We start from the raw sequence: 18,542 nt of genomic DNA on the forward strand, positions 1-18,542 counted from the left end.
TTCATACCACGTTTACACATAGGGAAAACACACATATTTTCATGCGGTTTGGCCTTTCATTCACACGAAAATGGAGGGTTATCACTGAAAATTATTATTTCTGAAAACTCCGGCCAAAGGGGAGATTTGGGAAAACTCCGGTTTCACAATTGCACAATTGTAAACAGGGGTAAACAGCATTTTTGCATTGTGAGGTGATGTTCCCTCGTTTGTTTGAAATCTCTGATTGGTCAACGTGTTTGTGACACCACCCTTCCCCAGCTGTTTTTAGCATCGGTGTGAACGGAATTATTTTTTAAAATGAAGGATCCATTTCATAGTATTTTCAAGTATCCATTTTTTTAGAATACCCTGATACGTAGAAACGTTGGCCTCAAGTGTTCAGTTTAACATCAAACTTCCCTGGATATTTGTCTTTCAAGAGTTTCTCCACTTCTACACACACCTGAACTCTGTTACAATGCTTCTCACATGTCAGGCCAATCACCCGAACAATGAACACCTGTATGTTGTGGTTGCCCTGAGCTTTAAGGAATTTTCTTCAGGGACATTCACCATTCACAAAGATATTTTCTACATCCAGTCTTAATATTGCTTTGGCATCATGCTTAGGCAGGGACCTCATATCCACTTCAATTCAATTCATAATTTCAAAGGCACAATTGCTCACATGGTAAGTGACTTATTTGGCAATACTGACTTGGTGATTCAAGACCCATCTGTGGGTCAAGTGTGTCCCACCTGTATCTCACTGTAGTTGCCACAGTGGGTTATAGGCACACATGGGAGAGAGAGCGTTCTCCCACGCAGCCCCAAAGCTATGGAACTCACTTCCAAACAACATCAGGCAGTGTGAATCCACTGCCCAGTTTAAAAAGGAACTGAAAACGTATCTCTTCAGACTAGCCTATGGACTGTGATATGGCTAAATGGACTATATATATATATATATATATATATATATATATATTTCTCCTTTTTTTGATATATATATATATATATACTGCTTGGACCCCGATCATCTATATTTAAATGAGCTTAAGTTCGTGCATAATGGCCTCATGTTGTGCTTATAGAGAGCATGTTGCTGCATAGAGCCATAACACTACCTTTTGTACTTTAGTGCAGCTGGAAGAATTACTGACATAATTGAACATTTGTTCAATTTCCAAGCTCAGGCACCTTAGAAATGACTTTATCTGTAAAGGCCATGTCCGAATGTGTGGAATTTTAATAATATTAATATCAGGCTCTCATGGCCCTTTCAAAGGGTCTTCAAAGAACATGCTTACTTTACGTGTTACAAAGAATCCGTCCGGGATCCTCTCCTTATTATAGTTTTTATTTTTGCGTGACTACAAGACTGTTTTGTAACTAAAACCAAAGCCATCAAGACAACTTCCAAGTCGGAACACAAAAGTAGGCTACATGCGCGCGCTCTCGCCTGTTCTCGCGCAATTCGCACTCCAGTCGCCTATGCTTGCACACGGGCCAGCCCTGCACATGCGGTACCCCCGCCCCTCGCCAAATGAGTGTTCACAGAGGGAGAACGGCACGTGTATCGACATGAGTGTTCCGCGGAAGTGGAAAAACACAGGCCCATATGACTGTTTTGTTTGGAAATGTAAAACCATCGGTTTCTAAATAATAATAATTAAAAAAAAAACATAAAACATGACATAGTGTAGCCTAGGTCAGTATATGAATATGCGTTGTATTATTTTGTATCTATGTTTTATTGAGTGTATATTAAGCTATGTTATATATGTGTTTATTATTAAGGAGACAAGCTAGTCAGGTTCTCAACCAGCATCACCTTTTACTCATCGTGAGTAATTTTTGGTTAGGTTTGTCATATGAACATCATTGGAGACACAGTGTTCTTTTCTACGATCACAGTGTTCTTTCCTACGATCACGTTTCACATTGCTACGAGAGGGATTGGATCCCTGCCGACCAATAGAGTATCCGCTTTCCGTATAGAGTTGTCCTTGAGTACGAGTAGGCTATACACAGCGTCCTGCAGATGTTGCCTTATTCATATTCATGACAGCCAGTAGAGTGACCTATCAGCGACGGCAAATTTCCACCCAAGGCGTGTACTTCATGAATATCTAAACAGAAAGCGCAGAAGGGTAGATTGGTTCGGTTCACAATTGTTTTGGCGAAACTAATTTTTGAAGAGGTCTCACAGCGATAGGACTATCACAACAATCGACGAACTTCAAGGAAACGTCCAACTTCTATAGCAATTATTTGCGCGGAACCGGCCCTTAAGCAGTCAATTATGCCTGGAGAAGCGACAATTACATTAACCCTTGCGCCAAACTCGGGACAAGCTAAGCCGTTCCCTTTTGTTTTGAAGAAAGTCATGGATATTCCTCCACCCAATATCCTTGACGAGGGCGATGATGGTAAGCTTTCTGCTTTTCTGTAATGAATGGATCAACGGACCTAGTCTACCTTCATAGCTAACTGAATTGTACGTAGATGAAAAGGGGTTAACAATAGGCTGTGTCGGCTACTCCGCATGCAGACTAGAAAATGATAGAATTGTCAAGCTGTTTCTAGTCGGCGCTAGAACATGTTGGCCCATGCAAATGTCAACATGCATCTGACTCTCTTCTTCTGTCGTTTGTACACATTTATGCATACTATATTCTGTTTTATTATCTAGATTCTTTAGCCTACATTTGTAGTGAATGTCATTCATCTGTCAGCGTTGTGCCGTGTGGCACTTGGAACAGTGCGTACCGAGACTGAGAAAAAGAACACATAGTTCTAACCGCTTTCCTGTCCCAGTGTTGATAACCGACTGGTGTCTATATATAAATCCGGTGCCCCAGCTTCGAGACATGTAAGATGATATTATGAATTTTTAAGCGAGATCATACGTTCATTGTTCTCTGATGATTCATTTAGACATGGTATTTTTTTTAGCAAACTTCCACCTCCATGTTTGTTGTGGAATTGTGCGGTCATTACATTCAGTAATGCGTATCTATGATATGACATACAACTTTGAAATATAATTTGAGTTCACATTCTAAACTTTCTCTCCCCCTGTCCCTTGTAATACATGTGCACGCCCATCCTTCACATCATCGCCTGTTTCTTGGTGCGGGTTCTTCAAACCCTCAGAGATCAAGAAAGAGAAGCTATGCCTGGTCGAGCGCACCGAGTCAGGAAGTGATGCGGCCAACGGTGCTGGCAGCACGGCCAGCGGCGGAGGGGCAGGGGGCGTTTCAGCCTCCCTGACCCCCGCTATCTGGGAGAAAACCATCCCGTATGACGGCGAGAACTTCCATCTGGAGTACATGGACCTGGACGAGTTTCTTCTGGAGAACGGCATCCCCATTTCCCTCGAGGAAGAGCTACAACGCAGCCTGGGACAGGAGCAGGGCAGCGAAGGGAGCAGTGGCGCTGACGAGGCCAAGGCATCTTTCTCCTCTAAGACGCCGGCCACTTCGAAGGCTGCTCTGCCAGAAGCCACAGACCCACCACAGGCAACAGCGGAGGAGGAGAAGAAGAAAAAGGAGGAACAGCAGGACAGGGAGGATGAGGAGCAAGAGGAAGATGATGAGGAAGAGGATGACACTGAATCTCTGACAGATGCCATCGAATTAGAAGCTGCACAAGTTGAAGCAGGTAAATAATCAGACACACACACACACACATACACAGACCACCTGCAGCTTAGAGTATATGCATTCACCACCTGTCTTCTCACACACACGTATACTGGAGGCCAATCATGCAAATGCACAGGCATGTACTGTATCTCAGTTATGGCACTTTCCCTACAGTGAGGCTCACACACCTTACCCTTATAGACTTGTAAGGGAAGTACTAGCTGTTGCTTATGCCAGCATATACTAGTATAGTGTGCTCTTGACATGCTGTGCTTTCATGACATGTGTTCTTGTCTCAAGTACCTCTTATACGATCAGCTGATCCAGAAATAAAGCCTGCTTACCCAGCTGATGATTTGTATACATTTATGTGTAGTTATTGCTCACTCCATTGGTTATCTTAATCCAAACCATAATCCCCTACTTTAGCCCTACTGTAACATCAACGGTGTCAACTGTGTTGATATCACAAAGTTTCTGTTAAAAAGAAAAACATAATGTCACCCATTTCATAAGGTAAATCTACTAAGGAAAGAGTCACCCCAACACCCCTTGACCCAGAGGAGATTGAGGTGGATGTGAACTTCCAGCCAGACCCCACTGATCTGGTCCTGTCGAGTGTGCCGGGGGGTGAGCTCTTTAACCCTCGCAAGCATCGCTTCTCAGACGACGAGCTAAAGCCCCAACCCATGATAAAGAAGGCCAAGAAGGTGTATGTTCCTGATGAGCGAAAGGTAGGTTGCACAGAGCTGTGATGATGGATGGAAAAGGTTTGCACACAGGTTTACTCAGACCTTTTCTCAACATCATTTGTATTTACCTGCTGCTGCACTTTGGATGTGCACATTGATTTTGAGGTTGTACAAAATTGCCTTACCTGGCGTTGTGGGATGGGACATGCTTTACCTAACCCACTGCCTGTGTTTCATCTGCAGGATGACAAGTACTGGTGCAGGAGGAAGAAGAACAACGTGGCAGCGAAGCGCTCCCGCGATGCACGCCGGCTGAAAGAGAACCAGATTGCCGTGCGGGCGTCTTTCCTGGAGCGGGAGAACGCGGCGCTGCGGCTGGAGGTGGCCGAACTGCGCAAGGACTATGGCCGGTGCAAGAACGTCATCGCCCGCTACGAGGCCAAATACGGTCCACTGTAAGGGACAGTTTTAAGCCTCTTGATCCCCAAAAGCTGCAGCAGCAGCAATGACAACAGTATATTGAAACCAAACAAGACAACACAAACAAATCCACCACCTGAAAACAGTGTCCCTGCAGGATGTTGTGGCAAACACCTAAGGTTTTAAGTGACTCTGTCAGAGGCACTAGGAGGTGGCAAGGTGGGTCGGGCCTGTTTTTGAGTAGCAGTTGTATAACAAGGCACCCACTGTCACAAGTAAGGGGTAAGGAGCCCATCAGATAAGCCAAGTTGCAGGGACATAAAGAAGGCACCTGAATCCACCCCCTCTGAATTAGCCATGCTGAAAGCAAGAGAGAAAAGGGCCAACGCAATGGCTCAATACAGCACACAGTCAAAGCATGAAGTCCCTGTGAATGACTGAATGATGTGTCTTCCCTCACCTGCCTTCCCCATTCCCAATCCCCCCAATTATTCCCAAACCTTGCCAGTCCAAATAACTGACTGTCTCTCTCCTCTGTTTGAAGCACTATGTTGGAGAATCAGGACAAGGACATGTGAAGCAATGATTTATTGATTTATTCATGACGGGAGAGGGTGAACCAGATGAATAAATGAATAAATGGTGTGGATGACAACTAAAGCAGATGGACGTCTTGGTAGGAATCTCGTACAGAAGAGGACAAAATGGTGTGAGGGGACTGGGTGTCTATAAAATGTGTGTGTTCCTCAGCACCTCAGTAGATGTGTGTGACGGTCCGTGGTAATGGTGACTGTGGCCGTCAGAGTTCTTTCTTCCTAAATCACCAATGGGCTGTGTGTGCGTGTCTGCAGGAGAGGTTTTTGTACTGTCCTTCCCTTGTTCACACGAAGGCTTTGTGTTTGCCCTTTCCCACTGTTTTGCGCTCTCAATTGTGTGTGTGTGTGTGTGTGTGCGAATGTGTGTGTGTGCTTGATGTGAGGGTGATGACATTGGAGAGGGATAACTCGACTGAAGCAGTTGCTTTCTCAATAGTAATATTTACATGGGTCTTGCATGCCCATCTGTAAAATACAGTTTGAGACGTGTAAGGAGATCCTTGTAAGAACTAGCCCTGTCTACTGTGTTCCTGCGATGGCATCAGAAAGGCTAAGATGACCTTTTTTTGGCAAGGACATTGTTGGAGGCAGATTGCTTTACAGATTACAAACATGTCTGTGGTCTGGCATATCAGGTAGATATAAAAGGGAACAATTATCTGTTATCTAAGCTGTAAATAGGCCTGTTTTTTGTTTTGTTGTTTCAGTGTGATGAACTAGTAATATCAGCCAATGCCTGAGAATTTGTACCTTACTGATGTAAAAATCTGTTCATTTAGTAATAATGTGCATCTCTTATTTGATGCATCTATTGATTTTGATGTGCACAAATAAATTCTACGACAATAATTTCTTTCTGTAGTGAAAGAAGTACACAAAAACAAAATCAGTAACTGTGCAGGGATTCTATGATTTTTAAAAAAGCGCAACATGTTGATGACATTGCCAAGAAATGTACACAACTGATTTGAATATTATGATTTTTGTACTCTTCCGACCAGTCCACAGTCATGTTTACCTCATACAAATTATTTTTGCCTGTTCTGGACTTTAGGGGAGTAGTGTGTCTTCCTAAAATGAACGTGATCACAAGAAGGCTTTTTTTCAGAAGGCCTTGGTGGCTTGGCCAAGGACTGTGATCTCTTATAGGTGTCTTTATTACAGACTATCATACAATATGGACATTATTCATGGCACTCATTGCACAGTTCTGGGGATCTAAACAGATCTCCACATGAATCATTGAACAGTTCTGGGGATCTAAACAGATCTCCACATGGATCATTGAACAGACCTGGCATTTCCACAGAGGACAGTCAGAAATATAATTTTATTTTTTAAAATATTGTCTCAAATAAGTAAGACTATCTCCATTTATTTATCTGCTAAAATAGTAGAACGGAGATTAATTGAAGGGTATATAGGCACCAAAGTTTATTTGTGCTTCCATCTGACGACTAGTAAAAGTTGGAGTAATGAAAGCTGGAAATCACATATGTTTGAAAATGGAAAAGTCTTTTGTGGTGGGACATTTTTTATTATGGAGGCCTTGCAAGGTCAACACATGATTATTACTGGGGTTGGGATTTGCATGGTAAGCTTTGCTTTGGGCTTGGATGTGTAGAACCATCAGGGCGCACAGTAGTGACTTCACATTTGGTGTATAGAATACATCTCTTTGCCTATAGTAAGGGAGGTGCTTTTCTTAGTTTTATCTACTGAGCAGCGAATTGTATCCAAGGTAATGCAATGTTAAAATGCACCGAGTTGATTAGTTTTCAGCACTAATTGCTTGCTTCCTGTACTTCCAAAACATTTGAAAATGTTTTTTTTTTATTATTTTTTTTTTTACTATTTTTGTAATCACTGCATTTTTTATATGGAAGTTAAAGTAGCAGGTGGTCAGTCACAAATCGTGCCCTATTCAAAAATTTTCATCACTGTGTAATTTATGTATTTTGATTAAATATTGTGGTCCAGAAAAATGGGCTTTGGAGGTCATCTCACTGCCTTTTTCATGCTGCAAAATTAGGAAATTATTAGAAAGGACTTTAGTTTGATTGGTTGCAATTCAAAAAAAAAAAGAACTTATGATATGAAGGTACTGGGCATCACCTGTACAATTTGTGATTGACCACAGATGCCTTGGTTTTGGAAATGTAGCAGTCTGACACTTTATTTAAAGCCTGACTCACTTTTTGCAAAAACAAAGATAACTATCTTGGACATTTTGAAGTGGCCTGTTGTCCAGTATTGGTGCATTTTCAGCCTCTTTTTTTTTTAAAAGAAATAATATGTGTTTTTATATAAAGGCACCTTCAGTTTCCTACTTGTTATCTCTCCATCATTATGGGGTGTGTGTAATAGCTGTCTGTTCTAACAGTATCTTGTGTCATGCATATTAATAAATACTGATTTGATGAAACATGGATTTGACATTCAACCATTGTCATTGTCATTGTACTGAAAGTTAAATCCATCATACTGAAGTGGATTCACCCATCTGTCAGAAAGACAATCCCTGTTATCAGCTCTTGATTCAACACCACACACACACACACACACCATATGAGCTGTTTGACTGCCTCTACCACATCCTCATTAGTATTCTGCATGTGTGTGGTGTTGCGTAATGATCATACAAACACACACAAGGGGATGATGTTGCATAACATCTGCCTCAAAGACAAGGGGAGAGGGAAGCTGCAGCGGGTGAGGAAAAAGGGAGATGCGTGGGGGAGGCATGATGAAAAGCCAAGGGATTAGGTGGAAGCAGAGACAACCATCAGGGAGGGAGACGCTTGACTGCACAGAGGGATGCAACAAACACGGCATCTGAAAGCGGAGAGGGGAAAGGAAGGGCATTTCTTTAAAAGCTGCTGTTATCATTCTCCATGTTGATTCCCTCCTGTTAACCTTCACTGTCGGTGGTGCCAGGAGAGAACAAAGCTCATTTCAATCTGCCCACAAGAAAATGCATACCCAACAGATGCCTGAGAACAGACTGCCTGGCTCAGAGAGGATATAAGGTTATAGGAGTGGGTAGGTAATATGAGGTAGGCACTTAAGTAGGTTCTTAATATACTTGAGTGAGGTAGATACATAGGTAATATGTATGTGTGATATGTGTGGTATTCTACATGAGAAATACCTTCAAAGTAGCATCAAGATTTGAATGATTATTATTATTGAATTATTTTAAATGTAATTCTGCTTCACTAAGTTGCTAAGCAAAGCAATGACAATTTTAATATATAACCTATTCATCCCTTATGTTGCTATCAAACTAGATTGAGATTGCCCATCTCCTATAATGATATGAATTGGATGACTGACCTCAAAATACTTGAAAGAGAAGACTAGTCAGTTTTGATCTCTAATTCACTTGAATAGACGGTAAACTTGCACTGTTGCACTATTCTTGCACTGTTGCACTGTCTGACTTACTCATTTGCACCATGACACTCATTCACACAGAGCACCTTACCTTACCTTATGCACTGAGAACCACAGGCTCAGTCCCTGCTTCAGTCATTGCAAGCGCACCTGATTGATTATTCACCCACTATGTGGATACTGTTTTTTAGAATTAATTTTGATTAAGTTTTATTTAGTATAATTTGTATTTTGTATATTCTTTATCTTCTACAGTCCTTATTGCTGAGTTTTTTATATTATATACTTTTAATGACTTTTTCTGCTGTTATTGAATGTGTGTGTGTGTTGTCTGTATGCTACTGTGACCTTGAATTTCCCCTAGGGATCAATAAAGTATATCTATCTATCTATCTAAACTGAAGATGAAGAATGGCTTACTAAGCATTGCCGTGTAATTTGCTGCAAAAACGTGACCTATAGCACAGATATCACCAGCTCACCACTGTTTAGTATTGTGATGCTTTGAAAGCAGGCTAACTGTTTTAATTGGATGTATGTTTTGAGTTATGGGGCTGTTATTCGAATGGCGCAGGGCAAGGTGCAAAGTCTTAAAAGTCTACCAAAATTTAATCCAGTAATTATAGGCTAAATCAATTTGGTAATTTAACACCATGGGGAAGACCTTAACCACAAAATGTATGAGTCAACTCTTTGGTCCCACGTGCAACATTATAGCTACAGTATAGTTCATGTACAAGAACTTTGCCATCATTTAAATTAGGGACTATGCTCTTTCAATCTTAAGAGTTGTAGTCCAATAGGCCTATGTTCCAGATAGGCCATCACATATAAAAGGCCTTTCTTCAAATTGTCAGTGCACAGTATACAATAAGGACAGGACCAACAGTTCATATACCATGCATCCACTTGTCACTATTTTATTACAAACTTTTAAAAAAGAATCTCATACAATAAGAAACAGCTTTAGTAAGTCCCCATTTGGGGAGCACAGAAAAAAGGTCATTGCATTTTGTTTGTGAAAGATTCAAATAGAACAATCAAATAGAAAATAGGACAAAACTATAACAAAATTCAGGCAAAAAAACAAAGAATTATAATAATATATCTAATAATTTTTACTCTCGTTTCATGTACTCTTGAAAGCTAAATATTACATATAAAATAAACTTATATTTCTCTCAACAAAATACTCCAGAGTGCAAACTAAAATACAGTACAATATATGCAATATGTTTAAATACAAAACTATCCTTTCCCACAGTTCAAGACATTCTTGGTCATAGGCAGGGCCCCACGAAGTGTTAGGTGTGAAAATAAATCTTGCATATAATTACCGGTTCAGGACACTGAGTTTTCGCTTTTTCCTTATAGTCCTTAGTCCTTATAGGGACTAAGCTTAGAGCACAAAGTATTATGCTGTTTGTAGCAGATGGCAATATGTTAAACCCCACAGCAAAGAAGGTTGGCTTATTAGACACTGGCCGTGGGGTAAATACATCAGCCACGCAGCCTCCACCCACCTTGATCCAAAACACCAAAACATACCCCCCCCAAAAAAAAAAAAAAAAACATTTCTAGAGCCCAAAACCATTTCACCTCCAAACTCAGAGGACTTCCATGTGGCCCCTAAGTGATTTTAACTGAGTTAAACCCCACTCAGTATTTGAGTGCAGGGTGTGTTAGAGCATTATATGGCCCTGTGCCATTTTGGATTGTTGAGAATTTGACTAAGACATTTTAATACAAAAATCACTTCAGTAGTAGTGCTCGCTGGGGGCCCTTCACAGAGAACAGGAGTGCCCTTGCCTGATCCAAAACACATTCACAGCATTTATTTTCCCCCCTTCATCTCAACCCACTTCCAATGCTATTTCCATATCTGAAAGTTTTATGTGGGGATTGAAGGACACACATTTAAATGACTCAAGGGAGGGCTTTCCACATTGCACATCATGAATGTCATCTGTGAGCTCACAGACAGACTGGTGTTGAACTGCAGCAGGGAGGTGATCACAATAGAAGGTTTATTCTGGTGGCCCAAGATCAGATTACTATGACTGCGTCGCTCTCAGCCTGTGCAGACAAATGCTTTGCCTCCATTTTAAGTTGGGTACACTGGCTGGTAAAGTCTCCCAGCCCCAGTGAAGGTGCAGAAAACACCACCACTGCAATTTAAGAGCAATGTAGACATAATAAACTGGAAACAAGCCAGAAAGAAAGCAATTGTTGGGGAAAATGGTGGAAGCCAGAATGTGGGCTGCTTAGTCTGCCATTAGAGCACATAGACAACTAATACACTTCCAAGATTTATTACAAGAAAAACAACAAAAAGAAAAGGGCAACACTATTGTAAACATTCGTTCCTGAAATTCTTGAAAGAAATCCCTCAGATGAACACATAATATATTACCCGTCTTTTTATTAAACAAACTCTATACAAGGTACAATACACATTCAATACTTTGTTTTACACATTTTATTTATCTCTCTTGCATATATATTTATAGTTATTCTGAAAAAATAACTTCAGCACATAAGAAACTAAAGAAAGGATATTTAAACATAAGAAATCTATACATATTCATATCATACTTTTTTAAATATAAATGTCATAGATATTTCCTTTCAAAAACACACGAAAATATAGAAAATTGTAAATAAATTACAAACGAATGTAAAAAAATTACAGCCATTTCACCCAATCTTAACACTTACAGAGCAGTACCCACCCAGCCAAATCTAAACAAAAACAAAAATGGAATGGACAGATGATGAAAGGGCAACGTCAAGTCAAGGGCCTAGAGGATAGCTCACATGTAAAATATTCATGGTCACAATTTGGGCACAGAGACATTCAGATGAAGAATAGAAGAACCTCTTCATTCTCACAATCCTAATCCAAAATTACAGCACTCATCTGATCATTTACCAGGTAAACAGGTCAAATAGTGGATGATATGGCTTTCCCCATGCCTTCCTCTGGATATTTCAGGAATTGAATAGGACTATGAGGCCACTAGATCATATGCCCTTTCCCCAGACAAAATATCAGTGAGCTACAGGGCTCTCATACTTCATAAATGAAATGAACAGACAACATTCACCGTCGCGATATATGCACTCTTCCATTGCATTGCTCTTGCCTTCACATTTGAGCAGTAAATCTCAACTGTGTCGTTCACCGAACCATGGCAAAAGGGGGGGGGGGGGGGTGCAAAAGGCTTTTTTTTCTTTCTTTTTTTTTTTATAAAAGAGCCTCTCTACACAGTGCAGCTATTCCAGTGCAGACATGATGGCAAAAGCTTCTACTGATGGCTTTACTGTTTACCTCACATCCCTTTTCTCCGCCTCCTCTCCTTGCAGAGTAAAATCTTCATAGTCAGTCACACTAAGCCATTTATCACAATCCCTGCCACTAGCGTCATCCCCATCCCCCCTCCAATACCGCCCTCTCACCTTCATGCTCTGCTGACTGGGATTGCTTGTGTGCACGTGAGTGTGCTGGAAGGAGAGGTTAAAAAAACAGATTTAGTTTTTTTTATAGCTATTTATAGCTTTTATAGCTTTCATAGAATCTTGAATCCAGCCTGGCTTGATGTGTTTTCCTTATCAGTCACTTAGGATTGCTATGGAACGCCTTGCCAAACACATTGAAATTGTACCACCTCACAACCCTTCCGAGGGACATCAACACTCCTGACTGCAAACATATGCACAAGCGCTTTACATTCAACCAGAATTGTCCTTAAGCTTGACACAATCAAAGTTCACAATATGAATTTATGTGCACAGGTGCAGTTTTAGCTCAATTAAATCAGGTCCTCTTAACAAAGGCTGACGTAAGGTCACAAGCCAAGCCACAAATAAAAGTATATGAAAATGACATTGGCACAAAGAAAGAAAAAAAAAAGGGGGGGGGGGTTGCATTGGTGATGTGCTCAGTGAGAATCATTACTCAAGTCTGACTAACACAGAATGCTCACAGACAGCCTAGCTTTCCAAAGCCTTCCACATCTGCTCCTTTTTTCACAGCAGGAGGGTGCAGTGCAAGCTTGAGAATGATAACCCTGACACTGGTGTTGGGGTTTGTACGTCCACGTAAAAAGAAAAGGGGGCCACCCTAAAGGTGTCAAAATGGTCAACGTTAAACTCAAAAGACAATGGTTTTGACAAGAGGCTTGTTACTCCTCTGCCATAATAAAACAACTGAAAGTAATGAGTGATATGACACAAAGTCTTCGCATACTCTTAATACTAGCTCTAAGCTCTTAGCTAAGTGTTAGTAACAACAACTCTTTGAGGGGAGGGAAAAGGTCCTCAAGACCACTACTACCTTTATGTTGATATTTTGGATCATCAAAAGACTTGGTTAATTGGCCAGAACCACAGGTTGGAAGGCTTGGTTTGGATACTGCAGGTTATACCCACTCAGACCATCAACAAACGTGGGTTTCTCCACAAACGAGATTCCTGTGTTAGCATTGATGATGCCTACAGCTTGACCTGGAGGAGGGCTGGAGAAGGGGTCGAAGGACGGGTGGGTGTGGGGGTGAGTGTGAGCAGAAGTGGCCTGGAAGGGGCTGGTGTGAGGCGGTAAGGTCGGGGTGTCCACGTCAAAGTAGAGGTGGCCCTGGGTGGACGGATAAACAAACTCTTTGGCATTAGGGGAGAGCTGGCTGGACATGGGCCCCCCTCCCAACGAGTGCAGAGAGAGGGAGAGGGACTTGTGCTTCAGCAGCCCAGGAGGAGAGATGGTGGTGGGGGAGCGACTGAGCATCTGGGGCTGGGGCTGCTGCGACTGCTGCTGCTGCTGCTGAGACATGCCCATGCCGGGCACCACAGTGGATCCGGCGTTACTGGATTTCTTCATCTTGGTGGAGCCGAACTTTGTGGCGGCAAAAGTGGCTGTGGTGAAGGTGATGGGCTGCGGAGGCGGCCGAGTGTTTGGCGGGAGCGGAGTGTGCTGTTGCTGCTGCTGCTGCTGCTGCTGCGCCTGCAGGTAGGGGAGTCCACCACTTGGAGGAGATGGAGTGGAGGTGTTTGAAGAGTGAGCGGTGGGGTTGGTCGGGGTGCTAGATGCCGAGTAGCAGTACAAGCCTTGGCAGGATGAGGTAGACATGGGGGTGGGTGAGCTGGACAGAGAGGGCAGAAGAATCGGTGACATCTGGCCACCAATCGGCACAAACACCTGGGCCTCGGGGTTGAACCCCAGGCTTTTCACCTCATCCGCCTCGAGGTCTCCTTGGCCCAGGATGGCCTCGCCCATTTCACCCTCACTCCCTAAACCGAGTGGATCGTCCAGGTACAGTACCTTCAAAGCACTGCCCTCCCCGATTCGGTAGGATACCTCATGGGGGTCAATCCAGATGGTCAACTCCTCAGGGACGTTCGTACGGACCTCCTCAGTGTCCAACCCACTCCTCTTGGCTGCCAGCTCCACAACAGGGTCCCTGATGAAGCCCAGATGCAGACATCGGTAGGCGGATCCACGCAAAGGTGAGTCAGAGTACCAATGGCCATCGAAGCGCAACAAAAGGATTTGTTCGAGCTCCTCGCCAAATAAATCTGCACGGCGTCTGGGAAGCTTGTTGTACAGGTAGGACACAATGAAGTTAATGGCTACCTTCACCTCCAGGTGCATGGTTAGAAAGCAGTCTTGTAAGCACTGTGTTTATACTTGAGTGAAGCCACTATGTAAGTCAAAGCTTCCTCCGTTCCCTTCACTTTCCCAGAGTGAATAGGAAATACAAAAAAATAGTCTGATCCAGTGAATCAGAAGGCTTTATAGTAAAAATTGCCAAGAAAGCATCATAGTCTTCAGTCCTCCATCAATACCCCTCCTAAGATCAAATACAAGGAAGAAATCTGTTATTGCTGTAATTATGCAAGCAAGTAATACAAGCTAGAGCCAGGAAAAGTCTACATTTATGAGATACTTAGTGCTTGTATTCTGTTGAAAATACAAACCATGGTTCTTTTCAATTAGTTCAATTTCACAAAAATACTCAACTCTCTTATCACACAGAAACTAAGCACATTACTTAAGAGTCTATTTTGTTGCTAGAAATGCCTGTTTTATTCAAGTAGCCTAAACTAAAGTCAGTTCTCTAAAACAAAGTTTAGGCATTATCCAGTATATTAAGTATCTATTTTGAGTTCCAGCCTTCAGACACATTCTGCTAGCTACAAGTTAAGTTAGAAGACAAGAACTGAGAGCAGTAGTGTCATCAGACCAGTGACCATAGGTATATCTGTGCCAGTGACCCTCTAGTACCATTGTGAATATCACAACAAAAGTAGGCCTAACTTCATTGCACTATGCTGTGAGGAGGATTTCTGAAATTAGCACAGCATAAAATGTACTAAAGAAAATATGAATACACAAACTGCACGGTACCACAAAATCATATCTATACAATTCTCGAAGAAATTTCAAGAGATTAAGCATTTAAAATGGCAGGTGATTTTGGTGTGGAGAAGTTTTGGGAAAACACAATTTCCCAGTATGCACTGTTACTGACGTCATCATCACGCGTGTAAATGATAATGCACCCGCCTCCGCACCATCAAAACATAACAGAGACGCGAGTGAGATCCGTGCAATTATTATGATAGGCTATGTTGTCAGAGATGTTTGGATTGACGATTCTTGTCAGTATATACTGTTGTATAGTGCCCAGTAATTTAATTTGCAAATAAATGGTGACATTAGAAGACAACTCTTGTTTGTTATGGTGAGAAGCTGCACGGGCAATTACCAGTCTACGAAGGAAAAAAAAAAGAAAAAAGCACTGGATTTAGCGATGGCATGATGCTACGGAACGGTCAGGAAAAAGCAAAATGTTACCGTCGACTAAGTTGCCCTGCCTTAAAACCAAAGTATTCTAATAGCAGGCCAGTGAATACAGGGGTGACCTCCATTTAGAAGCAGTGACAGACACGTAGGCTACATTTTGTAAAAACAAGTGGAATAGGTAGGCCTACTGCATAACAGACGAGCCTACACTTTAGCCTATGCCATTTTACAGTCACTTGTGTACAATGTCATTCAATGTCACTGACAATACCCGAAAGCGTAACCGCTCAGTGCATTTTGATGAGCCTAACAAAAAGGGGGAAATGAGTATTATCCGCCATGTAACACTCTGGCTGCCACCCATGTCACTTCACATACACACACACACTGCCCGCGTTTGGCAGTTACATTCATGGTGTAGGCTAGTTTTGTGTTGACACAACTACAAAAAAGAAAACTGATTATTTCCCTTCAGAACCGAGAGTGTATGTCACTGCCTGTGACTTGGACTTTTCAAAACAGGACAATGCATGGATATAGCCTAAAATGCATTTAAAAACACTGAAGGATAGCATAACCCATTTCTCTTCTGTGGAACGATTCGACGATAATTAGGATATGCACAGCAAAAAGACGTCTATGGTTGTATGCCATCAGAATAATTATAGGCCATCAGACTACTTTTGTTGCACGCATAGCTTGCCTCATAAAATTGTAAGTACAGAACGTCCTAATGGTTTCTTGATAACAGAACACCTAGAATTTTCTCCAAGTTAGGATACGTTACAGTTAATAGGCTAGAAATATTTGTTATCGGTGATTCAGACACAATGCTATTGTTTCAAATGCTGAAGAAACCGTTACAAAGATTAGCCTACAGTAATGAAAAGCTAAATATTTCAGTTGCCAATAGAATTACTTAGGCAGTCGAAGATCTACGTTGTTGTTTATGTAAGCTTTCTTTCAGAATTAAAAGTAGGCTAGTCAATCCCAAACACACCTAAAATGGATGACGGTCCCACCATGCATTGTTTAATTGCATTGATTATGTAACATCATACACTTCTCCCCTTTCATGAAACAGATTAAGATTAAGCCATATGCACATAGCATAACATTAAATGAACAAACATTATAGAAGCAGAACATGCCAGAGTATACTTACTGATGGCACGCCTGCTTATTTTGCTCCTTGGTTTTTAAGTTAAATTGAAATAGAGAACAGCATTGCAGAGGAGTTGATTGCAGAAAAGTTAAAGATATTTTACTCTAGAAATACATTGGTGTACTGCAGACCCATCACCAGTACAAGAGGATGAAACAACCAGCAGAAACTTTGCTGTTTGACAATCTTGCGCATTTATACAAGCGACACCCTCTGCGTCCACACCCCCTTTCCCGATGACGCGCTGAAATGTAGGAACTACTTTTACGTTATTGTAGTAAGAAATTAACCCTTAATTTAGGCCTAGGCTATACATCTCAGGAAGAAGGACACAATGACATACAAACTTATATTTTTGTAGCCTGATATCCTACAGTTTTGGCGAAAAGAAAACAAAAGCTTTTCAAATCGTTCAATACTCAATATTAAATGCAATCGTTGCCTGATTTCCAATGTTGTTGTCTTTCCAACATAGGCTATTTTGCACCCCTGCTGTGCAATTAGAGGCTACTTGGTGTGCACAAGCCAAAATGCCAATGTTATACGCGCTACTTTATTTGGCGAACTGACATGACCATTTCAAGAGCAGTACTCTGCAATTGCTAAAAATACAATATGTGATAGCAACAGACGCGCTATTGGTCGAAAGGAGGGAGGACCCAGAATCAATTGGATTGCTTCAATGTCCAGTCAGCATCGACTAACGCCAGGGCTCATACTTCATATTTACAGGCATGATGGGTAATGTGGTTTGTTTGAATATTGTTGCACTGTTGCTTTTATTCCACACTATTTGTAGTCAATGACTAAATAATAATAATAATAAAAGACTAAATACAATTTTCTTAACATATTTTGCATGGCCTATAAAAATCGTTCCACTTCCAGAGCTGAATGCAAAGAACATTTCAACGGATTATTAGCAAAATGCATGCATCTAAAAAAGAAAATGAGGAGGCCAGGTATAATGGGAAACTGAATGGTAAGTGTTGTTCTGATTACAAAGCTAAGAGGCTAAATTCTTCTAGACTCTAAAGTCATTCAATTATGTTTCCATTCACACATTAAGTGTTAATATATCTATCATCTAAAGTATAAGTGAGGTAGAGTACAAGCAAGAAACAGTACGCTAAAGAGGACCTTTTCTAACAAAACAAAGTCTCAAAGTAGGCTACAACACTCACTAAACATATAAAAAAAAAAGGAAAAAGAAAGCCATAAATCACTTAAAACACGAAATATTAATGTGTCGTGACTCATTCACATCTGATTAGAAATTAGTTTGTAGTTAACAAAGCTTTCCATACGATGTTTTGCATATTTCAACTGATACAAATATATTCAATAGATGTCAATATTATTAGTAAAATTGCCAACTTTGCACTGCCCCCTATGTCCCAAATATTGTTTCCCCTTGAATGTCTCACCTGATTCACCTAAAATATAATTGCCATTTTCAAATATAATTTCATATCATCTCAAAGACCTCTTGCAGCTACCTGAGGCCACCCCCCTCATTTTGAGGCATCAGTTAGGCTAGATTATATCTGAACCATTCACCTTCAATTTCCACAGGTTGAATTAGCAGGGGATACTGTTAATGCTTATGAATAAATTGTGCCTTTAGGTAGCCTTCACACCAAAATAACCTGCAAGAACTTTCTCCCCAAACCACTCTGAGAAATTGTTACAAATGTGTGCTACAAGCTTACTCAGTAATCTTCATGATCACTACTCATGTCCTGTAAGACAAGTGAACAAAAAAAAAAACAGTAACATCCTTTCTGAATGTTTATAGTAGTGCTATTCGTATATCTTCAAGTTAATTCGGAATTATTTTAC

General features: G+C 41.2%; 2 protein-coding genes across 2 annotated transcripts; one reads left to right on the top strand and one right to left on the bottom strand.

Annotated features, from left to right (window-relative positions):
• Positions 1–1,959: 1,959 nt before the first annotated feature.
• Positions 1,960–7,783, top strand: tefb (TEF transcription factor, PAR bZIP family member b). Its single transcript, XM_076265644.1, has 5 exons — positions 1,960–2,414; positions 3,142–3,648; positions 4,149–4,366; positions 4,568–4,779; positions 5,289–7,783. Exons 1-5 carry the CDS (start codon positions 2,288–2,290, stop codon positions 5,320–5,322), a joined length of 1,098 nt encoding a protein of 365 aa, XP_076121759.1. The 5' UTR covers positions 1,960–2,287; the 3' UTR covers positions 5,323–7,783.
• A 1,862-nt stretch (positions 7,784–9,645) lies between these two features.
• On the bottom strand, positions 9,646–16,854 carry tob2 (transducer of ERBB2, 2). The gene is made up of 2 exons (XM_076265636.1): positions 16,701–16,854; positions 9,646–14,579 (listed from the first exon to the last, which is right to left on the bottom strand). The coding sequence occupies exon 2, from the start codon at positions 14,378–14,380 to the stop codon at positions 13,109–13,111; it is 1,272 nt and encodes a 423-aa protein (XP_076121751.1). The 5' UTR covers positions 14,381–14,579; positions 16,701–16,854; the 3' UTR covers positions 9,646–13,108.
• Positions 16,855–18,542: the final 1,688 nt, after the last annotated feature.

The sequence above is a fragment of the Alosa pseudoharengus genome, unplaced genomic scaffold (genome assembly GCF_046254945.1).
Source record: "Alosa pseudoharengus isolate Yale_2024_CS ecotype anadromous, Long Island Sound unplaced genomic scaffold, YU_APseudo_1.1 YU_APseudo_1.1_scf_4, whole genome shotgun sequence".
In the NCBI taxonomy this organism is placed as follows: domain Eukaryota; kingdom Metazoa; phylum Chordata; class Actinopteri; order Clupeiformes; family Clupeidae; genus Alosa; species Alosa pseudoharengus.